This window comes from Haliaeetus leucocephalus, unplaced genomic scaffold, assembly GCF_000737465.1.
Source record: "Haliaeetus leucocephalus isolate CR32 unplaced genomic scaffold, Haliaeetus_leucocephalus-4.0 Scaffold871, whole genome shotgun sequence".
Taxonomy (NCBI): Eukaryota; Metazoa; Chordata; class Aves; order Accipitriformes; family Accipitridae; genus Haliaeetus; species Haliaeetus leucocephalus.
Genome location: NW_010973307.1, coordinates 1,924,021 through 1,940,735, shown reverse-complemented (window position 1 = coordinate 1,940,735; position 16,715 = coordinate 1,924,021). Strand labels below are relative to the sequence as shown.

Here is a 16,715-nt window from a genome sequence, read left to right as displayed (position 1 = left end):
AAACCATGAGATCCCAGAAAAAAAAATAGAGAACTGACAAGCCCCAAAGATACTCATGACATTGTCAATTATTGTCTGATCTTGAATGCACGTCACAAGAACAATGCTTATCCATCAATATTCTGAATGTCTTGTAATCCATGCTCTGATCAGACTGTGCCTAGAATGGGTCCTGTGAATAGATCTGGGGAGGACAGAATCCAGATCTTGTATTTTGCTTGACTTTTTCCTAGGCTTTGATGCTATTAGCAAAGAGCATCAAATATTAACTGATACACCTGCATAAGTAGTTATCAAATAACTAGTGCTTCAGTCACTGCTGACAGAGACTGGGTTTGAATTAGCTGAAAGAAGGAAAAAGCTTTTCCTTCTGTTTTCCTGTCTATGGCATCAACTAGTCCTTAAACCCGTTTTAAAATCCCTTGTCAGTAGGCACGGTGGGAAACTGCTTGTGTTGCGGTGTTTTCCATGCCATTTTGCTCAACCCATTTGGGATGTGCATTGTGATACTTTTTGCAGGCAGTTTCTAGTTCATATTTTCTTTTTTTAATCAGGCAGAGACATTACAATTAAAATACCGTAAAAGTGATTCTGGCAGTATTGCAATAAGCATGTTTTTTAATTAAAGAAAGAACATGGGATGTACAAATAGTACCAGCTAATGGGAAATTTCATCCAATGTATTTTTTAATTGAGATTTAAAAGGAAGAAAAGTCAGCCCTATTTCTCCCTGTCGCTGTGTGATATTTTCCTACATTGTTACAGTGAGGTGTACCAAGTCTGCAATAATTACAGTCTCAGATCCTTAAAGTCCTGGCTGTTTTCATGGAAAAATATGAAAGGCATCAGTTCTTTAATTTGTTAGTATATGTTTTTGCAGGAATTCAGTGTTATTCAGCAGAGTGCAACTCGCAGAGCTGGACATTCCTGAAAGAAGGGTTTTAAGGCCCCGAATCTGTAGTAATTTGATGGTTTTTTTTTCAGTTCTTCCCCCAGCCATAAACCCTAGTTCATGTTTGGGTAGGGGCTGCAGGTTTCTCTTTCCCATCATGTTTTGGATGGGCTTCCAGCACGTACGTTAGACTCCTAGGGCTCTTGCTTGCCGATGACGTTGATTTTCCTCAACTTCAGTAGCTCTTAAGACTTCTCTGGGGCATCGCAGGATGAGCAGATCCGTGGAAGTTAATCCCAGCCAAGGAACTGCACACACCTCTGGCAGAGACTGGGCTGAAACCTGAAGCAGCACCGTCCCCTTCTTCCACTTGCTGGCATGGAAAGAGGGAATGTGCCCCTTCCAGGGAAGCAGATGCTGCCTCTAACCATGGGATGGAAAAATCTGCTGAGTCCTCCACCTGTCCTGGGCACTAATCAGGCCCTCATTACAGCAGCTTCATACCCTTAGTAGATCTATCCTCACACACTTTTATGTGGTACAGAAATACAGTTGTTACGACCTGTGGAGGCTGGGAACTGAGGTCCAGGTCTTCTTAAGGTTTTTAAATGCAAATAAATACCTTCAAAGGCATAATTTTGTATCATGAGCCCAGAGCTACAGAGGAAGCATACTGTGTAACAGGATTGCACATAGGTTTCTTAATTTTTGAAGTATCCCCTCTTCCTCTGACGGCTTGACAGACCGTGCATTACAATAGTTTTGCCGTAGGAACAGGCTGTCGTGAAGACCAAGGTCCTAGGTGCTAGACACGAGGAGATAAACCCTATCTGTAACATCTTTAAATTCAAATGGCAGAAATCAGCTTGAAATGAGATACCTTGCTGGAGGGGCATAGCAAATGGAAACACTCTGGTCTCATGGTCACCCAGGCAGGTGTTAGGTGAGCAGAAGCACAATCCTGCTCCCTAAAACAATGCTCCTGTGCCTTCCCCAGTGCACCTCTCCCTTGCTGAGGCTGAAGCACATAGTGCATGTCTGTCATGTGGGGACTTGAAATAATAACCCAAGGACCTAATTTTTCATCACACCTCCGAGTGTGGTATTTACCCTGATGCCTTCACAAGGCTCACCTGGAAGCTTCCTTCATTAGACCCGAGAAGATGTGATACGTGCTGGAAGCCATCTAGGAGCGTCCACACCTCTTCCCCACCAGGTTAGCTCTCTTCTTGCAAATGCATCAAAGGTGTTGCCAAGTATCTGGGAGGCTACCTAAGAGCTGAAGAAGTAGAAAGACTTCTCTGAGGGAGATATACCTATGGTAGCATCTTCTGGGCTGCCGATCTGAATTGCCTTTGCCTGTCTCCTGTGCTCTAAGGGAAGAGCCCGAATGGCTTACAAGGGAGCACGTGCCATCTGAACAGATGGCTGTGAGCGCAGCAAGCCAGAAAACACGGGCTTGTCAGGCTTGGGAGACGATTTCTGTCTGAGAGTACTCAAGCAGCTGCCGGCTCCTCGCCCAGGGACAGATTAAGGCCTCCGTCCAACAAAACGTTGGAATACAAGCTTAACTTTTTAGCGTGTTAGTGATCTGGTGGAAATACACGGGCATTTGAATTCACAGCTAGTTTGGGATCTGTACCTGTGTATTATGAACGTGGAGGAACGTACTCAGGGAGGTGGAGAATGAGGTTTGGACTGTTGGTTCAGGCAGCCTTTGGGATGGAGCCAAAATAACAAACTTCTCTCTTTGCGCGTTGCTCGGCAGTGGTCCAGCCTGCAATCAACTTCCATGGCTCATCCGAATGTCATGTGAGCATGTCAACAGAGTGCAGGTGACAGGTCCATGAAATAATCGATTTTTCTTTTTTAGGGCTCCTAAACTCTGTATTCTTCTTCCTGTACACAGGAGGATCTTTGTGTTTTGGGGATTATTTTTCCTGCTTGGAGGCCCCACCAGGCACACCCTTGGAACTGGAGAATGAGCAATAAGTGGGCTGCCAGCACACTGCAGCCTTGTTGTACAGGATCAGTTGTTTCAGCAAAGATAATCCAGCTCCGGCAGTTGCCTCCTGCTGTTTGCCACTCAGGGATGCTTGCCAGGAATATAACTTCTGAGCTTAAGCCTGTCTCATGGGGGATTCTGTGGCTTTGTCATGTGAAACACCAAGTGAGAGGAACCGGTAAGAGCAAGCTGAAGGCTGTGGGAATATTAGTTACACACAGCCACGGTGTGTCCGCAGCACAACCAGAGCAGATCTTCCCTGCACGGTGATGGGAAGGAGTAGTCCAGCTGAGGAGATGACCTTTCAAGCTGCAAATCCTTTTCCATGCAGAGGAGGTTTTCTGTTAGTTGAGGGGCACGACACATTAGTGATATATAAGACAGTTCTGTTGGCACTTTCCTAACACCTTCTATTATTGATTATTAAAAAAAGAATCTCTTGAGACTATCAGCACCTTTCCTGGAGTTTGCTTGTTTTAACGCTTCATTCAGCTTTACATAAAGAAGCAAAATTATGTCTGGCGATAGTCACTTTTATCCTAGCTCCCTAATGAGCTGTTCATTAGAAAAAAAATCTTATATCGACAGTGAATGCAAAGTGTGGCCTCAAAAGATGGTAATAAAAAAGCCCTCCATTTAAAAGGTGCACTTTGGAATAGGGACTTTGTTTCCCACTGCGTTCAGGAAATCTCTAGAGTGCTCTAAATCACAACCTAAATGAGAAATATCAGTATCTCTTTTATGCATTATGAGAAGATCTATGTTAGAAGGATTTTTTTAAAAAATGAGGCTTTTGAGAAGGGATATAAGCTGCTATGTCTGAAAGCGTGAATATTCATGACAGAGGCAAGGAGAAACTTCCCACAGCAATTCTCACAATCCTCTACTCTATCGTTATTTGTTCTTTTTTTCAGAAGTGCCTCATGCAGCTTCTTTCCATAGTAAATGTTCTGGATACCTGGGCTGTGGGGCTGTGGCATTGCATGAGTCAGCCCGGGACACCTGACAAAGTGAAGTGTTAATACATTATTTTTCCAATTCCTTTCCTTTGAGTGTGCCCTCCACCATTTCCCAAGGATCTCAGAAGATAAATCTTCAGAAGATAAATTTTCACAAAAGCAATTCTGCCAATGGCATGATGGTGCTGTAGTTATTCACACAGCAGATTACAACCCCCACCTTATTATCAAGTCTGTTTTCCTTAATTTTCCTTTTTTTTTTTTTTTTCTTCATTATTTGGTCTGGCTGTTTCTCCCCTCCTGTGGGACAGATGGAGATTTGGAGATTTTTCTCTCTTTCTTTTCCTCTTTTCTTTTTTTTTTTTTTTTTTTTGTAAAAACAGATAAAGAAAAATTTTTTTTCTGGGCAGAGAGGTGGAGGCTAATTGCTGGGTTAATTGAGAAGAATGGTGCTTCTGATGTTCTCACAAAGTATCAAATAGCCTCAACATATTTCTTCCCCCTCTCCCTCACTCCACCTAAAGAGACCCATTGAATTTGCACAGTACTGTACAGAAGTGATTATGGGTTTAATTGTATTTATTTTGCTTGGTGGGGAGGCCATCATAACAGTAGTTGATTGATTTTTATAAAATCACCCTCAAGGTCATATGTAGGACTTTGCTTTCCTGTGCAGCCATAACAAACAATTTGAGGGTCACAGTCAAAGGTTCAGTTGAGCAATATTCTTGCTTTCTGCTTTCAGAGAAGAGGTCAAGTGCAATAAAAGAAGGAAGCATAACTTTTATTTTCTTTTAAAAAAAGGGGAAGACAATCTTGTAAAGCAGCAGCTGTATATTTATTCTGTCCCAATGAAAAACACAGAGATACAGAGAGCTGAGGGTTAGAAGGACAATATGCAATTTTTTTGGCATAAGTATTTGTAAGTTTGGCTAGAGTTTGTTTTACACTCAGGCTTGGTAAATAGTTAAATGAATCCGTGGTAATGCTTTCTTTTCTTTTCTGTGATGCTGCTCTTCTTTTATCTTTAGCAGTTGAACTTTTCTTTTTACACATTCTTTTCTCCCAAAGACTGAGTGCCTTTTGGCTTTGTTCTGGGAGGAGTTCAGAAGCTTTGCAGATAGCCAGGGGACAACGGCATTATGGTGTGACCATGAATGTAGCTGATATATCTGTTTCCTATGATCACACATTGGCTCTGACTGCTGCTTCTAAGGGAAAGCCAAAGCGTCATATACAGAAAATGTTTTCTGGTGGACTTGATCTTGCAAATCTTTGCACCGTTGCCAAGCGTGCTTGGGTTGCCATTGCACCTAGGGACAGAGAAACCCAACAGTCAGGCAACAATCCTCGCCTTGAAGTCCAATTATTATTATCCCTTCACAAGCAAATTTTCATCCAGGGCAGGGAAACCTTGCTTCTATGTAGGATTTCCCCCAAAAAGGGTCAAACCTCCAGGCCAGGTGTTGCACAGTTAGTGCCTGCATGCCTGCTGCTACTGAAACTTGTTGGGACTATTGCTTGCACTTGCACCCAGTGCAGAGCAGTTACCAGCATCCAAGCTTATCAGACACCCAGAAATCCACAAAAGCTATGGAAAATCTTTGAATCAACAAAGGTAAAAATCATTCAGGACGTGCTGTTAGCCTATTACTGAAGAATAGGAGATTTTAAAAAGAAGAAAGGAAACAAAAGGGAGATAGAGGACCAGTCATATGTAAGGAGGCAGGCAGTGATTTTTAGGAGCTATATGAGGGTGAGCTACTCCTGACTTGCCAAAGCCACCTTGTTCAGAAAAGTGCACCAGAGGCAGTGCAGAACCAGTGTTAACACCCATCCCAAAAGCATTAACTCTTGCTGGTCAAGCTGCTCCTGTTTTTGCAGGAAAAGGGACTCCATGTAAAGTGCAAGCTGTCTTCTTCTCACTCCCTCCTAGTTTTCCAGAGAGGCAGGTGTCTGTAGTCCTGGCAGCAAAGCACGGCTCCGTTTTGTGCTCTGTTGTGTCTCAGCCCTGCTCATGAAAGGAGGAGGAATGAACACGCACTACTGTTTTACAGCAGACCCTCTGGGAGCAGGGCAGAAGGAGACAAATCGCAGACCCTCATGGGAAACAGGCATCTTCTCACGGCTGCCTCGAGGTGCATTGGCATGGCTGCAAAAAGAAGAGGACTCAGGAATCTTACTTTCCCCCATCTCTGTCATCCATGGGAGGGGATAGAAGGGTTTGTGCAATGAATTTAATATTTTTAACCTGTCTTGTAGACAGCTTGAAAATTTTGGATGGACAAAATGTGGCTGAAACTTGGGAAAACTTTTTGAGACATTAAGGCAGAACTGTGATTTTGTAATCAAAAGATAGGACAACTGGCTACCAGCCTTCCTGGTTCAGTGGTACAACATGGTAGCAATTAGAATACTCATTAAAAATTGTGTGAAGAGAAGTGGAAACAGAAATGACTATATTTCAGTGGGAACAGAGCATAGGAAGTCAATAAAGACCTTGGGGAAGGTGTCTTTTTTTATGTTAGGAATAAAATAAATCGCAGTGATTTATAGTTCCATTTCTAGATTGCGGTGATAAAATTATTAATGCTGGTGCTATAAGGCAAATGTATTTAATAAATATTTCTGTTCTCAGTATGGGAATGAACAGGATGGCAAATTATATCACAAGAGGAAGATGGACCAGCAGTCCATTTATTACTGAAGAATGTTAATATAATGAAGATGTTGAATAAGGAATACACATTCTTAAATCAACAGGTCCAGTCTGATTCAAGAGCTTTAAAACTACAGGTACAGGCATTCTATGGCCCACAAATATTAATTTCAGAGTACACAGGAAATTATAGAGGGCTCTAGAAGCACTGCTTCATGAATTAGAGACAATTCCTTGCAGGGAAAGTCTTAAAAATCTTATCAACCAGTCTGAATGAGGGCTGAGATTTGATTTTACCTGTAAGTACTTTCACAGAAAATGCTGTTTTCTACAGCTCTCTGCAGTGCAATGCAGGAGGATACAAAGCGACCCTTTGTCTGAAAGCTCATCCTTGACAAGTTGTGATTGGAAATAAAGCAGAAATTGTGAACAGTAAGAGAAATTAGCTGTTGGAAAAGATGATCATAGAAAATGGTAGAGTGATGTCCCCAAGTCACTTAATTGATTGCCTGCCTTTCTGGAGGGTATGCAGCAGTCAAACACAGACGACTTGACTTCCTCCAGTTTTTCGGTAGCATGATGTGCACAGACCATCAGGCGATATCATCTAATGGTCTCTTCAGTCTGCAAATGAATACTGTTTCAAGTTTTATCCTAATTTCAGCATAGCACATTTTGTATTAGGAACATTTCATTTTTCTAGAAGTCTCAGATGTATCTCAGAATAACAGTCAGATATCTTCTGTTGTTTTGCATGAAATAAGCTGAAATGTGTGCTGTTTTATCACAGTGTATTCAGTATAATTTGTAAAAACACTACATAGCAAGCTTAACAGAAATACATTTGTATGTAGAAAAGTATGTCTAGGGAAAGAGACAGTTTACACATAGGGGAGTTGGTGTTTGTGGGAGCAATCCCATGGTTCCCAGTGGTTACAAGCAAGAAAATGAGATTTCTCTTTCATCCTTTAAGCATATTCTGTAAAAACTTATGTGGAATCTACTGAAATCTGGAAAGAAAATATTTAATGGGTAGTCCTTATTCAAATACTATCTTTGTTAGAAGCCTAAGAAATTAGAACTAAGTTATAAGACTTTGTTAAAAGACTGAGAAATCAATGAAACAATGAAAGCCCCTCAATGCAAGAATAAGTAAGGAGATCAGGATAAGCAGAATGTGTTCAGCAGGAGTGGATACATCTAGGTGGGAAAGACACACGAGTGCTATGTATCTCCCTTATCACTGAGAGCAGCAGGACCTGATCAAAGGCGAACAATGACCAAGGTAGCTTTTAATCTGATTTTTATATTAAAACTTTTTCCCTCCTTTTTCATCTCGATACTGAAATGAAAGCAGAGGTCTGATCTCCTTTATCCTTCTTGCTAACAATTGGTAGTATCTTGCGGGGAAGGAAAGCCAACTGTTTGGTAGGTATAGAGGTCACCATTAAAAACTGCTAAGGCCAGTGGAAAGCTGGCCATGGTATGAGATGGCACAGTTATTAGCTACTTCACCTGAAGGGAAATGTTGGGAGAGTGATAGACCCCTTGTAAAGAGGTCTGAGGTTGCCAGGCTTTGAGGTATCCCCTACTAGGTCCTGGGAAGCATGGGCTGACCTAGGAAGACCCTATTCCATGTGCAGAATGATTAGATTTCTGAGAGTCCACTCTGTCCAAATACGTTGTAAAGATAGTGACAGTGTCCTTCATAGGAGCGGAAATATGAAAGGAGATAAAAGAGTAAACCATCCTGAGATGACAGACTGGGATCGCCAGCTCACACAAGGCAAGAACAAAGGAGGAGTTTGACAGAACTGAAGAGACTGAGTCAAACCCAAGAGATGGAAATGCCTTTTCATGCACTGTGTACTTAGACCACAGAACTCATTGCTTCAAGAAGTCGTTGAGACTAAATATTAGAAAGAATCGAAGGATCAGATCTATATTACTGACAAATCTTATCCAGTTATACTAATAGATGGTAAAAGGAAAATGTTGGCAAGGAGATGAAACCTTATGCTTTGAGGCGAAGCTAACCTCTAATTAGTGATTAAAATGAGGCTTTCATGAGATGGGGAGATCATCTCACATCCAGCTAACAGGGAGAAGTTTCTTATACTGTGTTTGGAAGCATCTGGTTTTGAACAGCAGCCGGAAGAGTATGCAGGATTAAATCAACCACTGATCTAAACAAGTTCCCAGTCCTTATGTTCCAAAGTGATTTTCCTCTCCCCTCTCCCTGTCACAAGTAGTTTGTAGTCTGAAAAGTAACATACAAATTAAGTAGCAATATCGCTTTTTAACATTAAGAGAGTGAGTAAGTTAAAACTGGGATTTTCCAAACACAGCTCCCTTGCATTGGGATTGGAGAGATTTAGATGTCTGCCCAGGCTGAATGCCCTTGCTCAAGTCTAGAAAGGCAGCCTGTGGTAGAATTGAAAAATGGACTGAATTAATTGGGTCTGGAAAGAGCTGATAAATCCATAGGGATATGTATAGGATAAGGTGGGAATTTTGCAGGATGCAATAACATTTTACCTTTAATCTTGTAATTTTATTGCAAAACCATTTGTTTACCCAACTCTTACAGTTCCTTTGACTGTGAGATAATGACTGGCTATTAGATCTATGGTTGCATTTTGCTATTCTGTTGTCTTCAGGTGGCAAACTGTTGTTCACTGGTCCAGGACCTGTAGAACTGCATGCTCATTACATTCTGATATCTGATGGAGGAGAACTCCAGGTGGGATCCCCTGAGGCCCCTTTCCGTCATAAAGCACACATCTATCTCTACGGAAGCCTCCATTCTCCACCGTTACATCCATATGGGGTCAAGTTCCTGGCAGTGAGGAATGGGACCCTTTCCATTCACAGTGAGTACATTTTTTCTTCTCTCCAAAAGCAAAGGACAAATGAATATAAGAAAACAAAACAAAGGAAAAAAGGTTTTGGAGGAAAAAAAACCAAACCGAACAACTTTGGTCATGAACTTGTACTTCTAATTACAGTTAAGCATTTGTTGAAATCAGGTTTTTGGGCCAGAACTTCATGTCTTTGCATTCACCATCAGACTCCTACTTCTGCAGTATCTTATGCACGGAAGCTCAGTGCTGTATCTCCATAAAAGCTCCCATACTGGGAGCCGAGTCATTTTGAAAATCTGGACCCCAAGAAGATAGATGGTATCTAGTAGTTATGAAACTCTGGCAGTCATTTAGGTGCCTAGAAGATGTTTGGATTTGTGCATGTCTGTCCACAAATTAAAGTCTCCATCCCTTGGAAACTGGACCTCAGCTGTCCGTTGTGGATCGTGTAGGTTTGCTCTGCTACTGGAATGGGGGACACTTCTCCCCTCATCTCTCTCCATAACAACTGGGAAGTTTCCTCCCCAGAGAAGTTCTGGCTGTTTGGGTTTCCCACAGAGGGTAGTCTGCCAGGTAGGTCCCATGGTGAGGCCAATGCTAAGCATGCTGCAGTTAGCCCGTGAGAGCTGGAATGGAGATGACACTTCTCAAAGCACCATCAAAGTGCTCCTGGCAGTGTGTTTTCCCCTCCTCCTCCATCCCTCCGTGCTGTGCTGGCATCCAGCGGTCTGTCGGTAGCATTAGGAGCACAGCTGGTAACTCTCTGGTGGTCCTCACAGATTGTTGTCATAAATGACAAATCCAGGGCTATGCAGAAAAACTGTGGCAATGCCAAGAATTTCGGTCCCAGATGCCCTGTCCTCTGCTGTAACCACTGGACCTTTCTCTCAAAGGAAGCCCTGCAGGGTCAGAGCTCTAAGTTCCTGCCAAGTGGAAGAGACAAGGGACTTAACGGACAGAAAGTGGCTGTAGGTTCACAGATGTTGTGGCACAGAGAACTTTAGATGCAGAGCTTTTTTGGAGGGCTATGAAATACAGGTATAAAATGGCCATTTCTTGGTGCAGTAGATTGGCTATGGAATTCAGGTCCAAACTCAGCATGAATCAGAATATTAGTGCAATGCACGCCTGTCAAGCTCTTAACTAATGGGCTGTTTTTAAAGGCAGTATGTGTCATAGAGGAGGGAAAAAAAAAAAAAAAAAAAAGGGCAACATATCTGAATGCCTCATTTCCTTCCTTTACGTTCTTGTGTGTCAACCTTCATCCTGGTAGGCTTTCGTATCCTCCAGCAGGGCTTGAACTTACACCCTCCTGGCCTACAGGCAGAAAGGTTGCTAGCTGAGCATCGCTGACACGTATGGCGCTCAGTCAAAAATGCTGTCAGACACCGAGGGGTACAATCTGAGCACAGGCAGGGAGCGAGCTGTACCGCTGTGCGGTAATCCTCTCAGTTCACAGGAGCCGAGCAAGGTCGGGAGAGGTCGGTTGTTGGAGGAGAGTCGCCGAACAGATGCTTTTCGGAATCAGGAGAGATCGGCAGAGGCTGGGGAAGGTGGTCCTGGCAGTGGTAAGGGAGGTGGGCTGCACTGCTCCCCAGCGCCACGTCAGGTGCTCTCGACCACTTTGTTGAGACACGGTGAGGCTAAATTATATAGTGTTTGCAAACGGCTTTAATAATTTCAGTAAACTGGCTTTGCAGAAGGGCAGGGCGTTTCTATCCCATTTCCTAGAGGGGCTCTGTGAAGAAGTGCTATTAGATCATCTAGGCTGAATTGACTGTCCGTTACTGGCCATTGAATTTCACACAGTTATCCCAGCCTTGAGTTCAGTAACTCGCATTAGATTAAAGCATGCCTTCCAGAAAGGCTTGGTCTTTGGGGACATCAAGGGAAACGGAAGCCAGCATTTTCTGTAGAAGCTTGTTCCAGGGGATTACTTTGGTTAATCATCCATGTTTTAATTTTTTTTTCTTTTTTTAAGAAAAGCATTAAAATGTCTGATTTGAATTTGCCTGATAACAGCTTTTGCTGCTTCGCTTTCCATGTCTTCTCCTGCTACTCTAAAGTATCCTTCCATTCTTGGTTTGAGCTCTGTAAGTCAGGGTTTTGTCCTTAGATTGTCAGCCCTTTATAACAAGAGCCTTGTCTTCTTCATGCTGTTTTGTTTTCTGGCAAAGTCAGTAGCATCTCCCTGTAGCTACGCCTCCTGTGCCGCTTCTCCTTTTCATTCTGAGCCTGTATCATCACTGGCTTGTTGACTCTATCCTCATGGACAATTATGAAATTATAGAGCCAAACAGGGCAGAAGTACGTTTTACAGTGTTACCTTGGCAATATGAGGGAGGGAAGTAAACCTAGGTGTCCATGTCAGTACCCTCAAGGCATTTCTCACTGATATCTCATACGTTTTACTCAGTGCCGTAATTCCCAGCGATTCTTCACTCCCAAGGAAACCAAGAAGCTGAGGTCTGCAACCCAAGCATTACCTGGATGGAGATACGTGGAGCCAAAGGTGACTTGGCCCGTTAGTGGAAACATTTCTTGGTTTCAATTTCTTATCAATTCTTATTCAAGAATTCTTATAAATTTCTTATTCAAGAAATCCAGACTAGCTATGAAGTCACTTCTAAGCTCTGCACTACATACAGTCCCAGTGCATAGCTGCAATTAAGGCTCATTCAAACCATGTAATCTGCAATTTAGCACTGAAGCAGTAGAAGACTGGTAGAAAACAAGACCAAAAGGAGTGTGCTCTTTCGCTGGGTTCATATTTCTTACATGAAACAGAAATATGCTGTTCTGTCTCCAATTTAGTACCAGTCTGGCCTGTGGTATAGAACAAATTGTTGAGCATGACAGCCTCTTTCATATATATTTATGAAAGAGGCTGTCATGCTCAGCAATATACATTTGTGAGGTACATATATATACATGCATGTATATGTTATCTCAGATCAAAATCATTAAATAAGCAGGCTTCCAAATTCTTAGCTGTCTTGGTGAAGACAGGACTGAGCGCATTTTAATTTCTTTTCTGTTTCAGACTGGGAAGTCTGGGGGATGTTCTGCAGCCATGGTTGAGTTCAGATTGTTTAGTAAGCGCTGTCAGCTCCTCACTTTGATATGTTAATATGACTAAGGGTTTCCCACAATTCTCTCGTGAGTGGCAGTCCTTTGCTCCGGTAGTTGTAGCAGACTGGGAAATTTCACTGTTGCCTTTGGCTTTAGCCAACTCCCCTGCCAGTCAAAGCGTGCCACCCATAAACTGCCTGTCAATCACACGTCAGTTTTAAAGGGGGTTTCAGTCAGCCAGGGCAACTCGACTTTTTGACAATGTAATTATGGCCCTTGCATCCACAGTAGGGGCCTGAGCGGGGCTGAGAGAATTTTATTGATTGTTCAGAAGGGAAATTTATCACTGTCTCCAGCTCCATTCGTAATTTATTCCCTGAGAAACTCTCCTGACAAGCTTCAGGAGAGAAGTTAACATGGTGGCCTTGGCTGTTCTTGCACCTTTGTCCTTCCCAGGGAAAGCGGACCGGAGACACGAGCAGATGCTGAGCGGAGGGAGGGCAGGGACAGGGTGCAAGAAGCAGCGTAAGTGGAGATGCTGCATCAGTAGCCGAGGACACCTACCTTTTCTTTGTGACAGCCTGATTTCGTGGCCCCAACACTCTTATTACCACGGATGGAAAAATTTTAAAGGTCTTTTCCATTCTCTCACATTTTTAGCAGTCCTGTGTAGGTGAGCTCATTATTCCATTGCGCCCCCTTGAAACAGACTGTGCATCTTCCCAAAAGAAAACCAGCGCTTTTGCTGTGTATTTAGCTGAAACTTTGTCAGTGCCAACACTGTAATGATATGGGGCATGAACATATGAGCCTGTTCCCTGTGTTTCGACTAATAACTTATACCTCTCCAACTAGAGGAAGATGTTACGCTTCAGATTTAATAACATGCTACATTCACTTTGTCCAGACTGTGAAAGCTGTGTGGTAAAGAAAAAACAATGTCCAGAGAGTTTTGGTTTAATACCATATCTATTTATTATCAGCATAAATAAAACAGAGGTGTCAGAGGTCATTTCAGTTGTCTAAAGTCATGGATAGTCCTGCTGCAGAGAATGTCCCTGCACTTGCAATGGATGCTGATTGTGGAAGGTGACATTATAGAGGCAATTCTGCACTTCTTCTGTCCCAGACTTCTCTGCAATCAAAACAATCTTACACATTTTCAGGGTTAGCTCAGGAAAAAAGTATTTTTTATCAGTTGAACCAATTATTAATTTTAATCACTTTTAATCAATAATAAAACACAAAATATTTGTGAGCTGTGCACTGTACTCTATAGAGCCTATGCATTCCTCAAGAGATCAAACATTTAATCAAATGCTTCTTTGCTTTTCCTCCATTAAGCAGTGTTATGTATCTGTGCTGAGTTTGAGATTAAGCGATCATAGACAACATGAGAGAATTTGTTCTGCTTTACTCACATATTAAAAAGAAAAGCTTCCCAGGGGAAAAAAAAGAGAAAAAAAAATCTGTAGCAGGGGAATTCAAGATAGGGTGCAGAGATCTGCTAGAGATAAGATGTGCTTTTTTTACCTTACTTAAATGTTAGTCCATTTAATACATGTTATTTTCCACTAACCGAAACCATTGATTTGCACACCCCTGTTAGACCATGAGTTCAGATCCTTTTTGCCTTTCTGGGGTCACTTCCATAGGTTGTTTTTCCTTAGATGTTCATTATTCTGTGTGGTGGTTGTAGGAGGCTTTTTGCTTTCTGTGACAGCATTTTTCCTTTCAAGACCTTGACTTTAACATGATGCATTAAAGCAGATGGCTCTTGAACAGAAGGCTAAGCTGCCTTGAATCCCCTTGCATTCACTGGGGGTAAGAAACTGCACTTAGGCACTTCCCATGGAGTAACTAATGTACAATGACTTGTTCCTTCACTTTCTTATTCACAAATATAAGATGACCATTAGATTTTAAAGACCTAGCAGATGGGAGGAAAAAAACCAGAGAGCTGGGTTCAGGAAAAGCTGCTGTGTCTTTCCTAGCTTGCCCTTCTTTCTAACAGAAATGCATCTATCATCTTTGATTTAAACTTAAATCAGTTGCTCTGTATTTTGGTGCTGATCTTAATGAGGAAAACATGTGATGTAAAGGGGACTGAGAGATGGGCGCTTATATATAATAAATATAATATGATATATGATATAAATAGAATATAGCTAATATATTAGCATGTGCTTCTTGACAGGGGGAGGTCTATGGGTTACTACAAATGTGGAGGCTTTTTGTGGGATGAAATAGTCACCTCTTTTAAACCTTTGAATATAACATTGAGATACCCCTTCCAATTCTGACCCCAACTACAACCGGGAGATTGGCTGGAGGAAGAGAAGCAACCAACAACAAAACCAGGGTGAATTTCCACCCCAGATGGGAGAAAGCCTGCGAAGTTTGGCAAACCGAGAAGCCTGGACCCAGATCTGGGTTTTCTCAGGGCTGCAGGGACCTGAGCCAGGCAGGGACCCTCTGTTTGGGCTCATCCTCGCTTTTCCCGCGTGTCTAATTCTCTTTCATCGCGTGCCGGGGATGTAGCGAACCGATCTTAGCATTTAAATGGTCGTGCCGCCCTGCGTACCCGCTCCTGCGGGCAGACATTCCCCGTCTCGTTCGGCAGCAGCGCGGGAGATTAACTGGCAATAATGCAAAATGTTAACAGCTGTGTGCAGCTCGCGATGGGATCGCGCGGTAGTTGGCTGCTGCATTTGAAGCAGTTTGTTCCTGGTGTCAGTTTAAAGAGGTTTTCCTGCGTTGCACCTTTGGTTGTGAGCTATTTTCAGGGGCGGAGCGTGGTTTTTGTGTCAGGCTTGCTGGTTTATGCAAAGGCATCGCAGGAACTGGGAAAATCTTCCCCTTTCCTTTCTGGACTGATGTGGCTTTAAAAAGTGACTGGGTAACCTCCAATTAAAGGAGACATTTGGAAATGTTTGCATTTATGGAACAGCACACAGGGAAGGTACTTCTTCTGCGATGTAATGTGTCAGAACAGAGCAACGATGAGTTTCCATAGACCTGTTTAATCACATAGCCCTTCCCGTCCTCAGTAAGATACTCCTTGCTTTCTTGAGGGTGCTGTTCAAAAACATTTAGGTGGAAATGGTTTAGGTGAAAACTGTAGTTTCACAAAAGGGAAACATTCAACAGGACTAGGTCACTTTCAAGGATATTTCCTACTGGAGAAAATAAAAATTATTCACTTTGTCCTCTTGCTTGGAAAATATCAGATTTTTTTCCCTATTGGGAGAAGGAAAAGGTGTTTAATTCTATTATTTTGCTTTCATCTAGACTTTCATAATATTATTTTTAATCTTATATCTGTTTCATGTCAACATTTGTACACTATTGAAATGCAATGTTGTACAGAATAAAAATCAAAACCCCTAAACGCCCCAAAGTGACATTAGTCAAAAAAGTGTAATAGTTCCAAAAGTAATTTTTTTGTGGAATTTTTACACTGTGAAAGATGTTGAAGGTTTGGCCTCATTTGAATTTGAAGTGAAATCACATCTGGCTAGTTGTAAACTTGGATTTCATCCTCCAGAACCCACGTATAATGGGGAAGCACCACCCATATTTTCATGAGAAGTGGAAGAAGTCAGAGAGATACTGAAGTTGTGTCTACCTTGGATGAGTGGGCCACCAAACAGGTTAAAAGCTGATGTTAAAAAGCTGAGCCGTGACTCATCTCTATGCATTCCCAAGTGCTCAAACAGAAAATAACTGCTGGAAAATATCGCATGTCCTCACGTTGCAGAGGCAGCACCCCAATCCCCTGCCTCGGTGGTACACAGCGTCGGAGCCTCTCCACGAAGACCTCTGCCCAGGGCCAAGCACACGATAGTGCTGCAAGTGAGATGGCACGTGGTGGCTTTGTGCATAAGGACCTACGTGAGGGGATGGGGTAGGTCCAAATGTCTTGTCTCGGTCTGCCCATTGCTTGTGTAAAGCTTGTGCCTGAGGCTGGGTTTTGTCCCACACGACGGGGACATCAGACAAGCTCTGGTTTGAGCCCATGCTCAAATCCAATCTAAAATAGCCAACGTGATCCTGAGCGCCCAGCACCGAGGCTGCTGCAGCAGTCAAAGAGCTGATAAACTCTTGGGTGTCCTAAGGGTTAATGAGCAGTTATAAATTAGAAAGGACCTCCTATTTTACTTCAGGGCATGAATGAAAAGCTTTCTGCGGTGGCAGGAAAGCTGTCTGCATCTTCCCAGGAGCTGCCCACACACAGCAGTTTGTCCTGCAGGACTGTACGGGG

General features: G+C 42.7%; 1 protein-coding gene across 1 annotated transcript in view; it reads left to right on the top strand.

The window, feature by feature from the left end:
• Nucleotides 1–16,715, top strand: part of PKHD1 (polycystic kidney and hepatic disease 1 (autosomal recessive)) — a 259,529-nt gene that overhangs the window by 87,922 nt on the left and 154,892 nt on the right. Inside the window, exon 37 of the mRNA XM_010583200.1 lies at nucleotides 9,176–9,388. Coding sequence (XP_010581502.1) covers nucleotides 9,176–9,388 — 213 coding nt within the window. The remainder of the gene's footprint in view (nucleotides 1–9,175; nucleotides 9,389–16,715) is intronic.